Below are 21113 nucleotides of genomic sequence, written 5' to 3'. Positions count from 1 at the left end.
ATCTGAGAGATAGTGGTGGGAGGGGACATGTATCATGGACCTACTGCAGGACATATGATGACGATGGCCGCTTTGCTGGAGTGAAAAGTACTGCTGTTAGATTATTAAGTAGTTAAATGTATAAGATGCATTTAGAAGAAAGCTTTATGTGTGACCAATCCTCACGTCTTTTAATAAGATCTCAAGATAGGGTAAAAACACAATGCGGTTAAATTCTATAAATTGACAATCCTAAATTGTAATCCATTCATGTCTACTGCGATGACAGCTGATCAGCCTCATTTGTACACTGGAAATGAAAGTATTGTAGGATTTCTTAAGACTGGACAAGGTACCATTTCCTTTGGAATATGAACGGTGGCAGAAAAAGGTCATAACCTTTTGAAGATGTCTTACAGCATGTTTAAACCATCACACTACTGTAGTTCATGTCAAATGAAGGCATCTGCACCATCAGACTTGTGTGGAATAGCAAAGGTCTCTCACCTATGGTCCTGTTTTATCTTAAAGTACATTCATCCAGGTATTCAGTCTCATTCAGAATACACACTTTGCTGTCATACTACCTCAGTGTCCTCTACACTACATAATGTAATTGATATTTCGCACTTCTGGTTAGATGCCAACTGTGGTTCATTGCATAGTTCTTGAACTCTTCTTAGTGACAATAAAGTTTAATCTAATAATTGCATGCTGGAAAAATAGTACACATATCTTTATTTAACTCTCAATATACTGATATATGCATGTATTTCATAATCTGCATTTGGTGATGAGAGTGGGATGGGATGATAGATCACACATTGTAAATATTCTGAGCTACACATCCATTTATGCTATAGTTACCATAAGTGGTGGGATCCTACCTGATGGCTCCCCTAGGAAACACTTTAGATCTGCCTTATCACTACATATAAGGCCATAAGCATCAGAGTAGGAAGCTGGGTGGAGTTGTAACTGTTACTGTTACGCCATCCTGTTACCGATGTTACTGCTGAAAGGTTGGGCCTCATGAAGAAGCAAAACGCTGATTTTAGCCTAATCTTGTCATGCATTGGGAGAGAAGAGATCTGGCTGCAAAACCCTGGTTGAATGATTAACCAGCCATCATTCAAAACATGTAAACCATATTTCTTTATTAAAGATTAAGAAACTCCAAGCAGCATATTCATAAACAAAATAAGAGTCTCCCTCAGGTGTAATATTACAGACTACACTATGATAGACTTTGCTTTTTTAAAATCTTTTAAATTTTATATCACTCTTTTCTCAAGTTGGGAGGGGGAGGGGTGTGTGTGTAAGGCGATGAGAACCCGCATGGCCCTAATGTAAGGTTCTTCCTCACGTCCACTAACAGCGTCTCAGAGCCGTAAGCTGCATCACACAGTGTAATATGATATCACTTTGGTTCACATTAGAAACTACTTAGACTTGTACAAAACATACAGGCTACGACTGTGATTGACAAGAAAGCATAGGCGGAGCTTGCTGATGTCACAATCCCTCCCCTCCCCCCATATAACCTGCTGGTTGTTACCTACTTTCTAAAAGGAGTTTTTCCTCTGACTGGCAATTTGGGGAAGAGTAAAACCCTAGATTCAGCTGGCTGGACCTTCTAGAGGCAAACGCTGCCATGTGTAACTGGTGTCAGCAGTTACTATTGGTCTGTCAGGCAGGCAGCTACTGTGATCATTGGCTGGATAGCACTAGGTGGGCGTGGTTAACTGAGGCTTATACTTAACACGCGCACATTCACAGCCTGAGGTGGCAACTTTGGGTAAAGTATAATAAAACAAAAAATTACACATAACATAAAACACAAAGGGAATATATGTGATTGCACAATTAAAATACTGATATCTTTTGCTAACTTTATAGTAATTTAGCCAGCAAGATCGAGTTGCATGTAATGGAAGGCCAGTAATTATAGCTTGGGGCAGAACCTGTCATTTCATGAAGAAATATCTCATTATAATTCCATCAAAGAAACACAGTCTTCCTTATAAAAAATACAGTGACTTACTTCATGAAGATACAATCATAATTTTCCTTGCATGATAGTTATTTTCAGCATTAAAAATGTCACAGTATGCATTTTTCATACCTTTTGTACATTACATGACTGTTTCTACAGTGTTCTTATATTCTTGAACAATAAAACCATATAATCTATTTGCAATTTACTCTGTAAAGGGAATTCTCTCTATATGTTACATATCATCACGTCATTCATTACAGAAATTTAGAAAAAAAAAAAAAATCCTTTAAATCACTATCCATCAGGCAATGGGTGCAACAGCCCAACACTGGTAACACGAGTTAGAATATGTGACAGGTGTAACAGGAATATTCCATGTTCTCCTTAAGGATTCTTGTACTCAGGGTCATGCCAGCTCAACAGGACCTTGTAGTGTTAACAAGTGTCCCGCATGGACTTCAAAAGTGTCCCGTAAGGACTTCAAGAGTGTCCTGCAAGGACTTCAGGAGTGTCCCACAAGGACTTCAAGAGTGTAGCCCCATTTCTTTTCCAAAATGTTTGGGTTGAATAGCTCACGTGAGCAGGCATGTTACAGACTTGAATTGCAATCAGTAATTGACAAGGAGCTTTAAAAGACAGCGAAATCATCCAGACAAAAAGAAAAAAAGCAGACAGCAAAATCAGACAGCAAAACATCAAATGGAAACAATGCACTTGCCTGGGACTGTAAAAGGGGGCAAAATGATTCAGATTAATCATGATTTCCATACAGAATTGTCTGATAATCCATACAGAAGTGTCTGATAATCTAGTACCAAAGGGCAGAGAGACATCTTTTATTTCGGCACTTAGAAAACAATCACAATGAATTTGTGTCTTTATCCATAGAGAACAAAATTTACAAAGCCATTCAAACAGTCATCTTTGAGTCTTTTTTGAATAGTTTCTCTTTTTTTGTTTTTCATTTTGTTTTTGTAACTCAACTTCAAAAATTGAGAATATTCAAAATACACTTTTACTCACTTCGCTCTTTCATTATTTACAAATATTTACAAGAAAAGGGATGTTTTCATTTTGTATCTGTATTAAAAATCTGTACTCCCCCTTCATTCTTCCCTTTCTGTTTCACCCCGTCCTGTCCAGCTGCCACGTCCCTCCTTAGCCCCCACACCCCTGTGGGACCAAGCCCCCCCCCCCCCCCCCTTCGGCGGGCGGCCTCAGATGGACGTGCTGTGGGTGGGCTCAATGGCTTCTGGGATGGGTCCTCCCGGTACTGGCGGGAAGGACGTTGGCATGGGCATCTTGGCGGGGCTCTGCCGGAAGAGCCCCCCGTTGGGAGCCCTGTGTTTGCACTGGATGGATGGCATGGGGCACGGGCTGAGAGGCAAGGGTAGCGCGCTGCCAGGCCCCTGTGCCAGGGTCCGGCCCAGCCCATGGGCCTGCTCGGGGAGAAACGTGCTCACAGACAGCGCTGCCACGCCCGGGAAATCGCGGCCAGCTTCCCGAGGCTGGCTGGGCTGCATGTCGGCGATGTCCAGGGCAGAGGTCTCGATAGAGTGGCCGGTGATCTGCTTGTGCGCCATGTCCTCGTCCATAAGACTGTTCATACGCGGACGCACCTGCTCCAGGTTCACCTCCCTGTCCTGCGGAGGGCAAGAGAAGAGAGGAGGGGGAGGGAGGGAGGGACAGAGAGGCTGAGATGGGCTGGCCCTGCTGGAGGCCTGCTTTGCTTAGCTTTCTGCCTGAGAACTGAAGTTCCATGCAATTTATTTGTACCCTCGTTTTTTGGTTTGTTTTGCCGGTCAGGTCGCCAATTGGAACCGTCGTGTGCTGAATGAGGCTCGGAGTATAGAATGTGCACCTTGAAATCAAATTTGGCCTGTGGACAGGAAACCGTTTTAAAGCCAAGCGAGAGTGGCGGGTCGGGAAAAAGCGGCACAAACAGAAAGCGGGTCGGGACCCAGAAGACTCATCATCTCATCTCCAGCTGATCACAAGCAGCACTGCCAACATCTTTTTTGTGGTTGTGTTTGAACCAAAATCTCAAAGAGTTTTTTTTTTTTTTTTTTGCTGAGTGCTTTCAGGAACATGAACTATCCATCGCAAGCACAAATGAGTGTGGATGATGATGTCCCCCGGAGACATGGTGTCCCCTGGAGTGTGAAGCTCCTTCAATAGACCGTGGACATGTTTTTTTTTTTTTTGTCACAATTCTGTATAATTTAATTCAATCCCATTATTTATGGGATAATATCATCTGCATGAGAGATTTTTTTTCTGTCAGCTGCAAATTCTCATGGTGAATTTTCTCAGTATCTATCTGTAAAGAGAGCTATTCCTTTTCTGTATAATTACGGTGATTAAACATATTAACCAATATGGTTTGCTTTCTTCTGTAATGGTGCTAATAACAGCAAGCAGCCAGACCTGTGTGTTAATTTATCACTTTGTGTGAGTGCTAAAATGCAGGTTCACACCAACACCATGCCGCGAACCACACAAAGTCATTAAAAGAAATTATGCTCCTGTTCTTAGCATTTAATTACTGCACAGGGAGATGGAATTACAGGGGAAGAATTATGAAATTCAAATAATGTCCGCCTCTTAATAAAGATGTCTGCCACTCTGGATCCTTGAATTTGCGTTGGCTTTTAAACTCAAGTACATGAAACAGTGGCGTTTTAATAGCGTTATTAAAAAAATACTATGCAAAAGATGCCCAGCTTGACTCCTGGGGGTTTGTGAAGCAACGTGGCCTCGTTCGTTAGTGTTTTCACGAGATGTGCGAGCATGTTTAAACACTTCAGCAACCGAGGCATGAGTGGGAATTATGAGCCACAGTTGGAAGTGATCAAAACCTCCAGGGGTGGTGGCTGTGGGGGAGGGGTGGTGCAGGAAGTAGGAGGTGGAGTTGGGATTACGAAGCCATTCACGGTGGACAAATTAGGCCCGTCAGGTTAAAGCGGACTTTTCATTACGGGTTGGCTGTTATTGCAGAATAGCAGCATGTACGTTGTATGTGAGTAATTCTGTTTGACTCATCTAACAGGTGTACAAATGGGATGAGGAGTTTCTATTTGCTAAAGAGGCAGAACACCAGAAGCTCTTCATTCCTTCGAGGAAGCCGAGAGAGCTCGTGGTGAGTCAGAAGAGTCAGGGACATTTCAAGACTCAAGACGGCATGTGGTGTAATGTAGACCTCTGCCCGCATGAAGTCAGTGAGAACTTCCGTCTTACAGGACACTGGAAAATGAGACCATAGGTCCATAGGCTCATAAGCTTGCCTCAGACTTCAGAAAGAACTCATGTAAGTGAAGTAACACAACAGCAGGTCCACACTGCTAACGCTGGCAATTAGACCACTTCCATTGCTATTATTATAGTATTATTAGGACCAAAGGTTCTCTACCTAGAGCATGATTGCTTTAGATCCTTAGAAATGTTGGATAACTATAGACCATTTGGTTGTCAGATGGAGGCCTGAAGAACAGAGGTCAGTGAATCTGCACATTTTAAGATAGAGTGTTTGCTCGGAGCGGACCAGCTACTTAGCTACACATGAGCACACATGAGCACTCGTCTCCTGTAAGACTAAGCTCTTCCCTGGCAAAATGCACTTTATACACAAAAGACTCTGATTTATTAAACGCGTCATGTATAATAACAGCTGTCATAGGCACTTGGGTGTTGTGGTGTTTGGTAAAGAGTCTGTGTTTATTGACTGGCGAAGCCACTGCACTAGACAAACCTTACTCCATCAGTCCACATAACACGACATTTTCATTACACACCCTTTGATGAGGCGGCTGTCTGAGACAGCGTTGTCATTCCTAGATGTTCCTAATCTTGGCGCAGTTATTGGAAGGCAGCACTAACAAACGACACCATTTAACCCACATCCGCGTTTTTTGAAAGACGAGTTTTAATCCGCAAATTATTACTGAATCATGAATCAGTATGGAAATGTGTGTCCAGTGCCTGACGACTTAATGTTTAATCAGTATGACTGCAGCCTTTTCAACAATGTGTAATCAAATCAGCTATTTATAAACTGGGTGTCAGGAACTTCACAGCGTATTCACATAGGCTGACGTCCTCTTCCTAGTGTGATGGCTGTCAAGAGAACATTTACTTTCTGAGGGGAGATCAAATTATCAAAGAGGAACATAAATGGAAATCATCACGTTAGATAGGTCCTACACATCATGTTATCATGTTAGATTGGTCCAACATATAACAATGGCATGGCATATGGGTCTTATATATAGCATTGTCATGGTATATGGGTCTTATATATGATGTCATGGTATATGTTTCATATGTATGGTGTCATAGTTTATAGGTCTTATATATGTTATCATAGTATATGGATCCTATGATATGATGTCATGATATTTGGGTCTTAAATATGATGCCATGGTATATGTTTCATATGTAGATGGACGCTAAATATCATGTTGAACGGGTCTTACATATGATGATTTCATGTTATATGAGCATGACACATAATGCTTTCATGACCTATATATATATATATATATATATATATATATATATATATATATATATATATATATATATATATATATAATGTCAATATAATGTCATCATTTTAGTTTATCATGTTTCCAAGTCTTATTTATTTATCATGCTATCATGTGAGATGGGTCCTACACATCTGTATTGCCCCCCCAAGTCGTGCCCGGACCCCGAGGTTGGTCCGAGCCCGCGTGCCGTGTCGGGTCTTAACGAGAGCTATTCTGACCTGTGTCAATAGTCTCTGCGTCATCCCAGTCTCTCTCTCTCTCTGTCCAAATGTTCTTGCTCCCCTCCGCTGAAGCAGTAGCAAAATCATTATACCTCAATGGATCTGAAACCCTTCCCCCTCTGTAATCCTTAGTAACCTGCACGAGATCATAAACATATCAAGAGAGCAAGCAAATTTAAAACCAAAAAATTAAACCAAATTTTTAAAAATGGGGAGAGGGGAGGAATAATAAAGAGTGAAGTAATTCAAACTTGTCCACATTAACATATAATTGCAATATGATGTCACGGCGTGCTGGAGATGACCACTGGTGAGGTCTGACTAGCCGCGGTGAGGTGAATTGGCATCTCGTCCTGCTATTGGCCGGGTTGCTGAATAGAAAGACCCGTGCTAGCGCCCCCTCGCCCACACTTTAGTTTATGGATCCACATCAAGCCGTGCCAATCTATGACGAGTTGTCTGTGCTTCTAGAGGTTTGAAAGGATACCGTTATGAAAGGCTCAGATTCATCATAAGGTGCGAATACAAGCTTTGCTAAGGAGCTTATGTGCAGTTGTGTTTTGCTGATAAAGGCTGCTTGCTGATTTCAGCATTAGCAGAATGGATCAGCAAATGTGAACATTGGTCTGCCAGTATGGAGGGTCAACAAGGAGGAAGCAGAAACAAGAAAGTAAACAAAGAACAGTCAAAACAGTAACACAAGAGTCGACTGTGACAGGGGCGGGGCAATGAAAGGACTCATGGGGGCGGGGCAGTGAAAGGACTCACAGGGGCGGGGCAGTGAAGGACTCACAGGGGCGGGGCAGTGAAAGGAATCACAGGGGCGGGGCAGTGAAAGGACTCACAGGGGCGGGGCAGTGAAAGGACTCACAGGGGCGGGGCAGTGAAAGGTCTCACAGGAGCGGGGCAGTGAAAGGACTCACAGGGGCGGGGCAGTGAAAGGTCTCACAGGAGCGGGGCAGTGAAAGGTCTCACAGGGGCGGGGCAGTGAAATGACTCACAGGGGCGGGGCAGTGAAAGGACTCACAGGGGCGGGGCAGTGAAAGGTCTCACAGGAGCGGGGCAGTGAAAGGACTCACAGGGGCGGGGCAGTGAAAGGACTCACAGGGGCGGGGCAGTGAAAGGACTCACAGGGGCAGGGCAATGAAAGGTCTCACAGGGGCACAGGGGCAGTGAAAGGGCATTCGGTGTCAGATCTGTCCTCACAGAGTATTAGTTATTACAGTCTACTTATTGGGATTTGGAGGAGGATCTCATGGCCCTTCTGGTCTAAATTAGCCCCAGTTCATTCACCTGGAACTTGTTTCCTAATGAACTGGTGAAACCGAATCAGAAGTGTTTATTTCATAGAGCTTTGGCAGAACAGAATTTAACCCACTGAAATGGTGGAAACAGGATTCAAAGATTACAATCAAAGAAAATGTAGCAAAAAAGATTATTTGCATTGCAATTGGATAAAAGAATACAGTCTTATCTGGTTTAGAGATCCTTCAGTGGTTTTGGCAAAATCCAATAACTGCTGGGATCATACTGTATTGATAAAAGACAACACTCTGTCCCTGCGCCTGGCTTGGAGGGGTGGTGATAAGGAGATGGGGCGGGTGGGGGTTTGGGTGGATGAGACGACCCCGAGACGACCTGCTCCTGGGGCTCTCCTTTGTCAGGATGGACGGGACCAATTTTGATTTCAGCAGAGCACACCTATAACTGCGTGTACTGGAACTCGACTAGGTCAGGGCCTGCGTCTGTGGCTGGATCCTTAAAGTAGAGTGTGGCTGTGTCCTCGCCCTGTTGCATGGACCTCCTCGCCCTGATCTCGGTCACCTCTTTGGACTGCTGTTGCCGACAGCGATTGCCGCTCCACCACATCTCAAGAGCGGCCACCAGGCAGGCGAGCACCAGGCCGGCGGCCAGGACGCAGAAGACCCCACCGAAGCTGTGCAGCTTGAGCGAGCGGCCGTCGGGCGGCGCCCCCCGGTGGCCGCTCAGGTCGCAGCGGCCCGATCGCGGCCACCACTTCTGCTTCAGCACGTCCAGATCACCCTTCTCCTGCAGCTCCAGGATCCTGCGGGAACAGGAAGCACTTTGTTGGAGGTCAGAGAAAGACGATAGGCCGCACTGGGCCTACCAACCGGCAACGTGAAGATTTACTAATGTCTTCACTCTCGTATTTGATTCATCAGATAATTCCACAGCTTTCTTGGGCTTGAGTCAGCTGTGTTGTGGAAGGAAAGACACTATGCTTCAACATGAAGGAGTGAGAAACTCAGCTCAAAGGAGTGGACGCACATAACCCTCAGCATGGGGCAGGTGTGACAGGCACGATTGGCGTGATGGGCGTGACGGGCATGACGGGGGGGTTTAGATTAGGCCGCTTTTTTCAATATAACCTGCAACTTCAAAGGGTCATTGTTGTATGGAACTAAACACTAAGACTATAAGCGCAAAAAACGAAGAAAAATGAAGAAAATCAGAGTGATTATATGCATTTGTCAAGCTTCCAGGCCCATGGGTTGCACTACTTTTTTGACAAAAAAAAACTAGTACTTTTCATCAAAGCTTTTATTAAAGCTGCATGTTGTGCTCTTAACTACACCCGAGTCATGGAACTGCATTACGCTGTGAGAACGACCTTTCGTACATGACGTAACGCCTGCTCTTGCCTCCCAGGGGCGCCACCTCTGACCTCTTGCCCAGTTCGAGCCGGCGTGACAACACTTAATCCCTCAGCCAACTTAATTAAATGTCAAGTTATTGTACTCGCTCACAGACAAAAATGAATGTGAAATGAACAGGGGCTGGAAACATGAAGGAACTTTTAAAGAGGGAATGTAGAGACAGCCACCACCAGTCATACCACCTTCACCGGTCATGGTGCGAGACACACAAAACACACATTTTACCACTCATACCCTGTTTTAAAACCAATTCAGGTTTTTAGCTGCACTGTGGTCATGTGAATGATCATAATTCTCTGCTGCAGACTGAAACTGGTTCAGAGTAGGTAGACAATGGTAGTTCTTAATAAGATGGCTCACTCTTCTTTGCTCACTGAAGATCATGATGTAATTGGGCTGTAATTAATATATATATATATATATATATATATATATATATATATATATATATATATATATATATATATATATATATGAAAACACTTCAAGTTTGATTGGAGGCCTTTCTTCCGTTCCCATTACCCAGGGTAAGAGCTCCAAACCCACACACACTATTCTGAGCACAGGTCATGCAGACTGCTCTTCCAACATTTTGAAGACGTAATTGGCTTAGAATTCATGGGGGTTACGTCCACATGGTCCAGGCTAATTGAGGAGTCTGGCGATCATTAAGACCCCTGTGAGGATCTGAGAGAGTTACATAAGCTTCTGACGATCGGTAATCATATGCGGCCCGGGTTGCAAGCTGTTGAGTCATATTCTGGATGGATCAATACAGACTGCGGGAATTTGAAGTCAAGAGGAGAGGATTGTTCTCCCTGTTCCTCACATACAGAAGCAATATGATTATGCAATCTTAGTTGGTTACATGCAGAGATTTGTATAATATGCTTGCATCTGTTATGCTTTGGGAACCAGTTTCCAATAGGTAAAATCTGGCTCATGGAAATGCACCTAATTAACCAGTGCTTTCCATTTAAAAGAAGGGGGCAGTTATAAATAAGAAATGGTCATTTTACTCAAATTAATGACTTTTGCTCAATAACTTTAGGTTACTTAAGCACTTCATGTTCGTTCATGTCAGTGAAATATCCTCAGCCGACATGTTGCTATACTCCACTAAGGTTAATTCAAGTCTAATTCACTAATAAGCAACCTTTCTGACCATCCAAGACTCCCTGAATAACTGGCATTTGAGGTGGCTAAGTGCGTTTGGATGAGGAAGGGTGATGAAGGCAGAAGTGGGCGGGGCAAAAGCGATGTGCGGATGCTCACTTCTGGGAGAAGAGATCTCTGTAGGGACTGCCGTGCTGCAAGGCGAGACCATAGCCCTTACTGCCCACGCCTCCGCCCGACACCGTCACAGTGCAGTCATCGTCCGTCAGCGCCGCATACTCCACCACCGCCATGTCCCACAGGAACGCGTACGGGCCCTTCTTGGCCTGAGGACATACACAGCAGTAGTCGTATGAATGTACATGGCCCTTTCATTTGCCACTATTGGTTTTACTTACAGCAACGTCATGACAGAGAATTTCAGGCACCATGAGGAAAGAGGTGGAAATAATGTGTTATGCTGCTGACATTTTAGGCATTAATATGTTACAGTCAGTAACATTTTAGGGATAAATGTGGTACGGTGGGGACATTTTAGAGAGGAATGTGATACAGTGGGTAACGTTTTAGGAATTACTATGTTACAGTGGGTAACATTTTAGGGATTAATGTGTCTTGGTATTGTTTGAATGTCAAACTGTTTTCCTGTATATACATATAAAACTGTTCAATCCCAGTGGTGCTCAGATCATAAAACTGATGAAAGTCGGCCAGTGCTCAGGCTCATCAGGGGTGAGGTGAGTCCATTCCTCTCTCCCTGTGATCATTAACTCGTTTGTTTTGTCTTTCACTCACTTAACCAGACAGCACGACTCCCCATTGTTTAAATCAGACGGCACTGCTATAATGGCTTTTGTTGGACGACTTGGGAGGACAAACAAAGTTATTTGCGTGGGACGGCAGCTTTGTAAATTCTTTAGCAAACTCATAATGTGTCTGACACTAAGCAGAAGCTGCTGTGATGGCAGTTCTCATAAAAAAACAGCAGTAGCTACTCAAAACACGGATGCATTAAATTGCTTAAACCGCTGGAAAATTGGCACGAACGAGTCTGTGACACGTCCAGCACAGGTGTGAGGGACAACTTCTATTCCCACATGTGTGGAAATGAACCAGTGTGGAGATTAACCTTCATAAATATTTATGTGCTTCTGTAGCTTTTGTGCGAGGGACATAGCGTGGAACTTGTTTTGGAGAATGGGATATTTGTTGTCGTATCACACTGAAATGGAGGCAAATGCGCTCTATTCTCCTGTCTCTGTACCAGAAGCTATAATGGAGGTTAAATTATGCACTTTATTATTTCTGTGACAAAGAGTGAACGATGATTTTTGGGTCACGTTGGGATCACCTCTTTCCAAAACAAACGTGAGCCCTTTGCATGGTTATTGTGAGTGAGATTAACACCCATTAAACTCCATTAAATGTCACCGAGATCATCACTTTATCACTTACATATTCTAACCAAACCAGATTATCCCCCCACCCATATTGCTCTTCCCCCTCATTTAAATAATGAAGCAGTCAGGGACTGCTCTTGGAGATATGGTGGGTGTCTGTGAGCTATACCTTGCGTATGCCCTCGGAGGGGCTGGACACAGAGTGGTCTTGTCCATCGTTCTTGCTGATGGTTCTCCAGAGTTCTGAGTAGGTGCTGTCCTGCTCCAGGGGATTTGTACCCTTGGCACGGAAGTAATCATACACAGCCGAGTCCCGCACCGTGCCATAATCCAAGTCCACTTGCCTCGCCAGGTCCTGAAAGGTCCTGTTGTGGGGTGTGGAGGTGGGGGCAGGGCAATAGTGTAAGACAGAGGAAGTGTGAAAAAAAGAAGGAAGTGAGAAACACACAGGCAATGGAGAGATGGAAGAAGACTGAGGAAGCATACTGACATTCATTTTTGAAGGTTCTTTAAAGGTACAGTGTATTCATGAGTTCAATAGGTCTCTAAGTTACTTAAAGTTACAGTGTGTTAATGAGTTCAATAGGTCTCTAAGTTACTTTAAGATATGGTGTGTTCATGAGCTCATTGTACCATCCTCTATGGTATAGAGCAGGGGTACTCAACTGGCGGACCGCGGTCCGGATCCGGACCCGAACGCAGTCCTGTCCGGACCCAATCTCATTCCTGATTAACTGGATACGGACCAAAAAAAACCCGGAGCATTTATTTCAGGGCTATTGAAAAACACTCCGTCCCGAGTGTTACGTTTGCCACCCCCGCTCAACAACTTACGTTCGCGCACCCCCCCCACCCCCCCTCCCCCAGCACCGGACCAGGTATCTGCCAAAATTGGACCGCGGACAAATTTAGTTGAGTACCCCTGGTATAGAGGCACTTTTTTTAGAGACACCCTGTACATGTGTAAGGTACTTCTAGGGTTAGCTGGGTATTGATTCAAATTCCAAGAATCGATCCGATTCTGAAGATTAAGAATCGATTTTTTTCAATTTAATCCGATTTAATCGATTCGATCCGATTCGATCCAATTCGGGGTTTAGTGTTATTAAAAATGTATTTGAGCTGTTTCCTGATTGTGTACAGAAGCAACATGTTAAAACTAGTATTATATCGATATTAATCAGCAAATAGTTACTGGTAGTTGGTAGTTACTGATGGCTGGAAGACTGGTGAAAAGGGTCATCATAAATCTACCTTCAAGAAAGGTAATCCAGGACAATAAACAGAGGACATCTTTGAGGTGTCTATATCTGCAAAAGTGGGCTCCTACTGGGACACTAACCAGTGCATTATTATTATGATTTAAATAATTAAGAATTCACCCATAAGCTGTTGCTACCAAATGCATTTTTATTTTAAAAGTGCTCACACTTAATAAACTGAAAGTATAAAATGTAAACGTGTATTTTTCTTTAAAGTGAGAATATAAGAACAGAACTCTCACGTTACGGTCCCCGACCCCTCCGTTTTGGGCGCGTTAACGTCGTCTGCGTCTAATCGTCTACGTCGGTGTATCTCCGTGGGTGCGGGTGCATCTTGTGATAGTCCTCACCTGTGGCTCGTCTCGTAATCACGTGGGGTTGATGTGGTTTGTCTATTTAATTTGCGCTCGCGCAGCCTCCTGTGCTCGTCGTTGTTTGAGTCACACATGTTCTATGTAAACGTGTTTTATGTGCGCTGTCTACGCTTCGGTAAATGTAATAAATGTAACGATTTGGAAAGTGCAAAGGATTCTGTCTCGTCCATCGCCTTGCGCCCAACGTTACAAGAACATTTTAAACTTTTTTTAAACTGTAAAAACACTGGGTAAACGGTCAGTGACACGGACTAACTGTAAATAGTCACTGACACTGGATAAACTGTCCTTCTGTTTTTAGATTTCCGATTTGACTATCGTCTACCGGCACTGTCCGACGCCAAGTCGTTTTAGTTAGTTAGACCGAGCACGCCTGCGTGAATTCAGTGACGAGGCGGGGGTAAAAGTTCACTAAAAAATCGATCTTTGGACGTACGAATCGATAATCAGATCATCATATGCGAATCGATTCTGAATCGGAAAATCGATTTTTTCAACACAGGCCTAGTTTAGACACATTATTTTATAGACACCCAGCGTACAATTGTAGACTCCAGTGTCACACCTGGCCCCACCCCCCCATCTGTCATACCTTGCTCCTCCCCCACTGGTCATTCCAGAATGATTGCACAACAACCGCAACCTTACATCCAGCCTGTTTAGAGCCTTTGTCCACCCTGATTATTAGTGGTCAATGTCTGATCAAAGAACCTTTGAAAGCTGGATATGATTTGGATGCTGGATGGTTGTCTACACAGCGGTGTACTGGCCTGGTCTCACAGTGGTGTACTGGCCTGGTCTCACAGTGGTGTACTGGCCTGGTCTCACAGTGGTGTACTGGCCTGGTCTGTCTTGTAGAGGTTTAACAGGAACTGAAGTACAACTGGAACTCCACGTGTCTGTAGCTGATGGGTTAAGAGGGGCCTGCCACCCCTAAAATACCCAGCCAACCATGGTCTCTGATGAGAAACTGACAGGCCAGAAGATGGCTAACACAACCAGTGCGTGACAACAGATGGAGTGTAGGCTTCACATGGCTTATAGCAGTTTCTTAAGTGAAGTGGTGTTTTTAATAAAGTGGGTGTTTATCGATTTTAAACCTTCTTAAAGCAGTACAACCTTCTGCAGATGCAGGATGATCAGATATAGAATCAAATCCACAGACTATGCTCACAAGCACAATAAGAGATGTAAACATCTCCGTGATCGCCATCTGCCAAACAACTGTTCTTATGATGGAAACCAATTCCAGGAAGGATTGAATTAGTGACCTTTAAATAAGTTTCTACTGCCAGAGAACATGAACTACCCATTTCCTCTGTATATAACACACTGCCGCCAGGTTTCTGTCTTACGCATTCAAGTTAATTCACCATTCATTAAAAACAACCTCTTCATCCGATGAGTGTTTTGCACAACAGTGCAATAAGACGTAATAAAAATAGACATAAAGTGAAAATTCCAGAAGTACTTGTGCATTATTAGCAGTTACTACTGAAGCTAGAAAGCCTATAATCACTATTACTAATGCTACCAGACCTCTCTGCAGCACATTGTATCCACTCTTAATGAAAGCTTCTTAGTGGAAACAGCAGACAGAATGTAGGTAACTACTCTTATATGAGCCCTGCCTGCAATGATAATGACTCATTTGAGTTTACAACAGACCGACATCTTAAACTGCTCATTAAGACCACACTGATCTAAGCCCCTAGGTGACTGGATCCAAGTAGTTGCCTGGCACCCTTCTGGTGGAGGAAGTGAGAAGAACTCACATGGCATGATTCCAGAATAGGAATAATGCAAAATCCCACTATGGTGCCTGATGGATCAGGATGTCATTGGTTGAGCTTAGAGGTTGGAGTAGTGGGGCAGATTAACTACAACTCTGAATGGTCTGCTTTTGCAAGACATGTCTTAATTCATGGCCGTCAGACAATCAGATTGTTTGGCTTCACCATCTCCGCCACACCCGGCCCCAACGAAGGTGACCCCAAGGGTGGGGAGAGCAGAGTTGTCTGGAGGATCAGTCAGAGAGAGAGAGAGAGAGAGAGAGAGAGAGAGAGAGAGAGAGAGAGACTGTGTCATCTGCCTTGCCCATTGCCACCCAAAAGAAAATCACACCTTCAGACAGACCCACACCTTCAGACAGACCCACACCTCTAGACAAACCCACACCTCTAGACAGTCAGTAGTCTGGTCTGCTCTATCAGGTTATTATCTCCCTGCCCCTCATGTTAGCCCCAGTGTGTTTACAGCCCTCATGATTCCTTCAGTGTTTGTGAAGTCTTGCTAAAGGTAATGTCGATATTTGGTGTCCTGTGTCCTATTCCTGTTTTTTGATTATGTATTCAACGTTTCAGAATATTGGACTCCTAATTCTTGACTGTTTTTACAACCACCATTTTGGGATGAGGCCTAATCAAGACATCTCCTTACTGATGCTCTGTCTCGCATTGTGCTACAGTATCATTCTGTTATTTTTGTGTCTGTTTAGAACTCACAGTCTGAATTGTAAGCAGTCATTAAGTTGAAAGTTGTTTGTGTGTGTGTGTGTGTGTGTGTGTGTGTGTTCGTGTGTGTATGTGTGTGTGTTGTCTGCTTTTTGTCAATAATTGGCAGCATTTACTCCTGTTACATTCTTAAATGTCTGTAAACTAAATTTCTCTTCCAAGATGCTAGATAGAGACTCCAGAGGCCACAAAGAAGGGGGAGTCGGTATTTATGCACCTCCCCACCACAGTGCACTGTGACTCCTGGCACAATCATTAAACTCCAAGCTGTTGTACGTGCTTAGATGGACCTGCTTCACCGAACGGCAAGAGGGACTAACAAAGAAACAAAAAGCTTCTACAATTAAGGCAGAACGAGGTGAACGGCATATTACACACATTATTTGATAGCATCATGTGAATAAATAATTTTGAACAAGAGGATAACAATCAAATCTATAATTGACACAATGAGAGACTTTGGATCTATGATTTCACTTATAACTGAAACAAGAAGTAATTAAGGCCCTGGAAGATCCTATGATATTTGGGGCTCAAATTCCCATCAGGTGCAGTTGGAAGCCAGCAGAGCATGACGTGTGTAGAGTGTGTACAGCACACAAATAGAACAGTATTCTCAAAGCACCACATGGTTTTACGCTGCAGACATTAGCAATACTAGTTTAATAAGGATGGGGCAACAATACCCAGTGAGCACACTCAGTTACAGGATCACTAGAAGCACAGTGTAAACAACAACAGTGTGTTGTCAGAGGGGAGGGGGGCAAGCCTACCGTATGGAATTGTCCATGCGAGAGACGGTGAGGTAGGCTGCCAGGTTAGCCGTGTAAGAGGAGCACACGATCAACGTGAAGAGCCACCAGCTGCCCATCACGATCCGCAAAGCCACTGAGCCCACGTGTGACTCTCCACCTGGGAGGAAGGAGGTCACGCTTAAACCTCAACAACCAAACACACTAATGCTGCTAATAATGAAACTAATAATCAGGGTTGCCAACTTTTGAAGATCACTTGGAGTGAGATTTGAACTTGAAGGGGGTGGAGAACGAAAGTTGTTGACGTTTGGCGAACGAAAGTTGTTGACGGGGGTGGGGTGGGGTGGTGAACGTAAATTGTTAACGGGCGGGGTGCACTGTAAAAAATCTTTGTTTGCTTATGTTCTGTGAATATAAAAATGTATGTGGGCAAAGCATGAAACATAAAAATAATTACTCCAAAAACTCCAAAAAAATAAAAATTACTCGGCGAACGAATTCAGAATACAGATTCAGTGTTACATCGCAGGTGGATGGCGCCAGAGCTAGCGAACTAGTAACGTATTGAATCATATATGTGGATCTGAGGTAAATAAACTGGATATTTTTTTTCGGCGTGAGATATCGGAAGTGTGGCGTGAGAGCGTGTGAAAACGGTCAAATGCGTGTGTCTCACGCTCAATGCGTGAGAGTTGGCAACCCTGGTGGTAGTGGTGAAACTAATGCGCATGCTCGAGAGAAGATTTTCTTGGCGCCTTCTGCACCAAAACTAAAATGAAGACCCAGCGTTTCACCATTTATCTAGAGGACTTCAAACGTTCACTGAGTGAAGTTTGTGGGAAATGTGAATCAGAAAAATGTGGGAAATGTGAATCCACAGAAATGTGGATCTTTACTAAGCTAACACAACTAACTTGGTGGTGTTTGTTGAGTTTGAATTTTGAACTAGGTCGTATTTCAACATATTTTCCAAACGTATAGTTATCAAAACTAGAGCTAAGCCAACAAGTTGTTTTTCAGTGTTTAACTTTGCTATGAGTTTAGTAATGTTAGTGTTAATACTGTTGTGGTTGGCAAGGACAAGCTACCGATTAACGGTTAACCGTTACGCGTTAACTGTCCGTTTGGAATTTAACTACCTCACGTCGGCAAACTGTTAGCATGCGGACTAACGTTAGCTACCTAGCTAGCTAGATCTGCGTAGTAATTAAGCATTTGCTGAAGCCCAATCGATTTCTAATTAAGTACTTTTTTAGATACTTTTTCCAACCACATACAGCTCCGCGGTCAGTTCTCCCGTTTCCCTGGATGTGTGTTGTATGCGTGTTAGTGTCCCCCCTCTCCCTTAGAACCAGTGTGTTTTTGCCGTTAGCGTATTGCTAATAAATTAGCATTGAGCTAACGTTGGTGTCATGGCTCATTCTTGTCCTGACTCGACGACGTTTCAATTTTTATTACATTTATAAAGCAGCTCTCATATGCCTGTTTGGTAATATTTTATGTTTACTTTTTGACATGCAAATAAAATGCACAATTACTTAATTATATTCTGTATACTTTGAATTTACTTCATAAATCATAAAATGTATAGTTCAGACAATTTGGATACTAATGAATAATAATTACCTGAACTAAACAATTGTAGCTGGAACAACATAAAACATTTTGTTGGACTCACTAGGTGTATTTTGTTTGTTTATTTATATTTGGTTAATATAAAACATTTTGTTGGCTCAACTTATTTTCTTTAATTAGACTGAATTCTGTAGTTGTCAGCAGAACTTAAAATTTGCAATTTGCAGAGCTTAAATTAGACCAACTAAAAAAATTAGGTGCAACGGGTCACTAAGATTTTTTTAGTTGGTGAGACTTGAAATTTTTTACAGTGTGTGAAATGGACACAAATTAAGTATTATATTGGGAAGGGAAATTTATATATGGTTCAGAGATAAATAAACTAGATTTTTTTTTCCGGCGTGAGAAATCGGAAGTGTGCCGTGAGAGTGTGTGAAGACGGTCAAATGCGTGGGTCTCACGCTCAATGCGTGAGAGTTGGCAACCCTGCTGATAATGTTGCTAACAATGAAAATACTAAAGCTGCTCATAATGAAACTGACAATGTTGCTAACAATGAAGCTGCTAATGTTGCTAACAATGAAAATGGTAATGTTGCTAATAGAAACACCAATGCCATCACCAAGAAATGCTAATGTGGTGAAGAGCTATCAAGCAATTAATAAACTCTGGGATTGGGGATTATAGTTATTATAACATAACATAATTATGCTAATTCACTTTAGTTGTTAGCTTTATTGACATTTTCCCTCAAACTGTTCTTCCAAATACGGCATAAAGTGTAAAAATCACTTTAGCATTAGGGATTTGTGAGAGATAAATTACCTTAGTCTCTCTAGATTTTAACATCAGACGGACATTAACCAATTTTCCAAAACACTTCAGATACATTTATCTGTTTAGATCCTAATCAGCTGATCAGTCAAGGTTGTTCTGAAACATAGTCACTGTGTTCAAACTATGTACAACTATATTTGAATTTTCGATCCATAAACTACTGGATGTAAAACCCATTAATGTACTCTGCAAACCTCTGGATGGAAAACCCATTAATGTACTCAGCAATTTCTGGATGTAAAACCCATTAATGTACTTCACAAACCTCATACATTTTCAGGTACATTTTCGGGTACATTTTCAGGTGCATTTCTTTTAATTTATCTGTTTAATCTCAATTAAATTAATTTGAATGCCCCAAAACTTCAATTAATTTCAATAAATTTCAAATCTATTCATCAATTCCCATTAGATACAAAATATCTGTAAATAATCCTAACCCTGAACTCTCAAATGCATCCTCAAAGCAATAATTGCACAGGAAGGCCTAATCAGTGGGGAATTAACAAATCAAACCAAGTTAATTATATCTCAACCATGCACCCATGAATAATCAGCAAAAATGAGCGCATTTCCACACAGCTAAGCTTTTTCTCAGAAGCGAGACGGAATATCTGGAGTGATGAGCTAAACATGGGTACTATGCCGACCTCATTATCTGACTCGCGAACGCTGACAAACCAAGTTCAACAAAAGGATAAATGTCGGAAAACTGGCGTGTGATTGGACGAGGGCCACGCAGTGAGATGGCCGTGCATCATGGGAAAGCTGAGATGCTGGCTAAGGTCCAATGGGACAATGCCACCCTCCGATTTAATCATGCACGGTTGGACATAAAACTCATCGGCGGCTGGGTGCCAGGCACTAATGCAGACAGCTGGAAGACTGTACTGTTCTTGCTGAGCTGGCCGCTTTACTGCATTTCAGCTTGACTGGACCGGAACCAGAGACTTCTAGGTCCTATTCAAAGGCACCTCCGGCGCGGCCTCATGCGGGTCAGCTGTACACGAGCGAGCTACACTCGGGCCCATACCTTAGTGTAACGTGTCACTTAGAGGTAGATTGCAGAAGGAGCCATACTAAACATCTTGGTTATGAATCATAGACTAAGGTGTCAGATGACAGGTTGAGCCCAGCCCTCAGTAGAATGGAGACAGCCCATTGATTACAATTATGGGACAGCTGCTTAATGGGCACAAGTGAAGTTTAAGAGTCTGCTCATTGTTAGGTGGATTAGAGTTCAACTCAATAGGCATTTCCTGACCTTTATTTTAAGTGTTGTTTGTACAGTCATTTGAGAAGTAGATGGACTCTGTGAAGGTAGAGTTGGTCTCTAAACTGGCAGGAGGTGGACTTCTGTTCTGTCATCTCTCTGATTAAAAAAAAAAAAAAAAACTTGGCACCACGCTGGCGGTATGCCAGTGTGAGCAGAGTGATGGGGTATTTGAAGCCCTGGGGGTTGCCACGGTTACCTTGATGAACGAAGGCTCCATACACGATCCATATGGCACTGTGTAAGGAGCTGGACACAGGTGGTGGCTGATGGGGTCCCGGGGGGTTCTGGGAGCGCAGTGACTGCATCCGGGTCAGCAGGAAGATCAGGACGCCGACCACGGGGATGGCAGCCGCGATGCAGGCCCACACGGCTAGGTCAAACGGCGCGAACAGCGAGAAGATGTTGATCTTCTCCTCAGGCTTGCGCATGAGGATCCCCACCGAGTAGTCCATGTAGCGCTTGCTGAAATCCACCACATTCTCCCGCTCCGGCGTGATGGTAATGGCTGACACAGCCACGTCGGCCCGCTGTGGAGACACAAGTGCAGACCACCAGTCAGTAGTGAGAGACCCCAATTCAGC

General features: G+C 43.3%; 1 protein-coding gene across 2 annotated transcripts in view; it reads right to left on the bottom strand.

The window, feature by feature from the left end:
- Nucleotides 1-1121: 1121 nt before the first annotated feature.
- grid1b (glutamate receptor, ionotropic, delta 1b) overlaps nt 1122-21113 on the bottom strand; it is a 247679-nt gene continuing 227687 nt past the window's right edge. The window contains exons 11-17 of one of the 2 annotated variants that reach the window (XM_076988003.1): nt 20729-21059; nt 16863-17001; nt 12110-12305; nt 10700-10866; nt 8571-8811; nt 6744-6882; nt 1122-3621 (exon numbers count right to left, since the gene is read on the bottom strand). In XM_076988003.1, coding sequence (XP_076844118.1) covers nt 3221-3621; nt 6744-6882; nt 8571-8811; nt 10700-10866; nt 12110-12305; nt 16863-17001; nt 20729-21059 — 1614 coding nt within the window. In that variant the 3' untranslated portion in view covers nt 1122-3220. The remainder of the gene's footprint in view (nt 3622-6743; nt 6883-8570; nt 8812-10699; nt 10867-12109; nt 12306-16862; nt 17002-20728; nt 21060-21113) is intronic. The other variant, XM_076988004.1, reaches the window with a different exon arrangement.

Source organism: Brachyhypopomus gauderio, unplaced genomic scaffold, assembly GCF_052324685.1.
Source record: "Brachyhypopomus gauderio isolate BG-103 unplaced genomic scaffold, BGAUD_0.2 sc57, whole genome shotgun sequence".
NCBI classification, from domain to species: Eukaryota; Metazoa; Chordata; class Actinopteri; order Gymnotiformes; family Hypopomidae; genus Brachyhypopomus; species Brachyhypopomus gauderio.
Note: the sequence above shows the minus strand (reverse complement) of the source record. Positions and strands in the feature narration are given on the sequence as shown.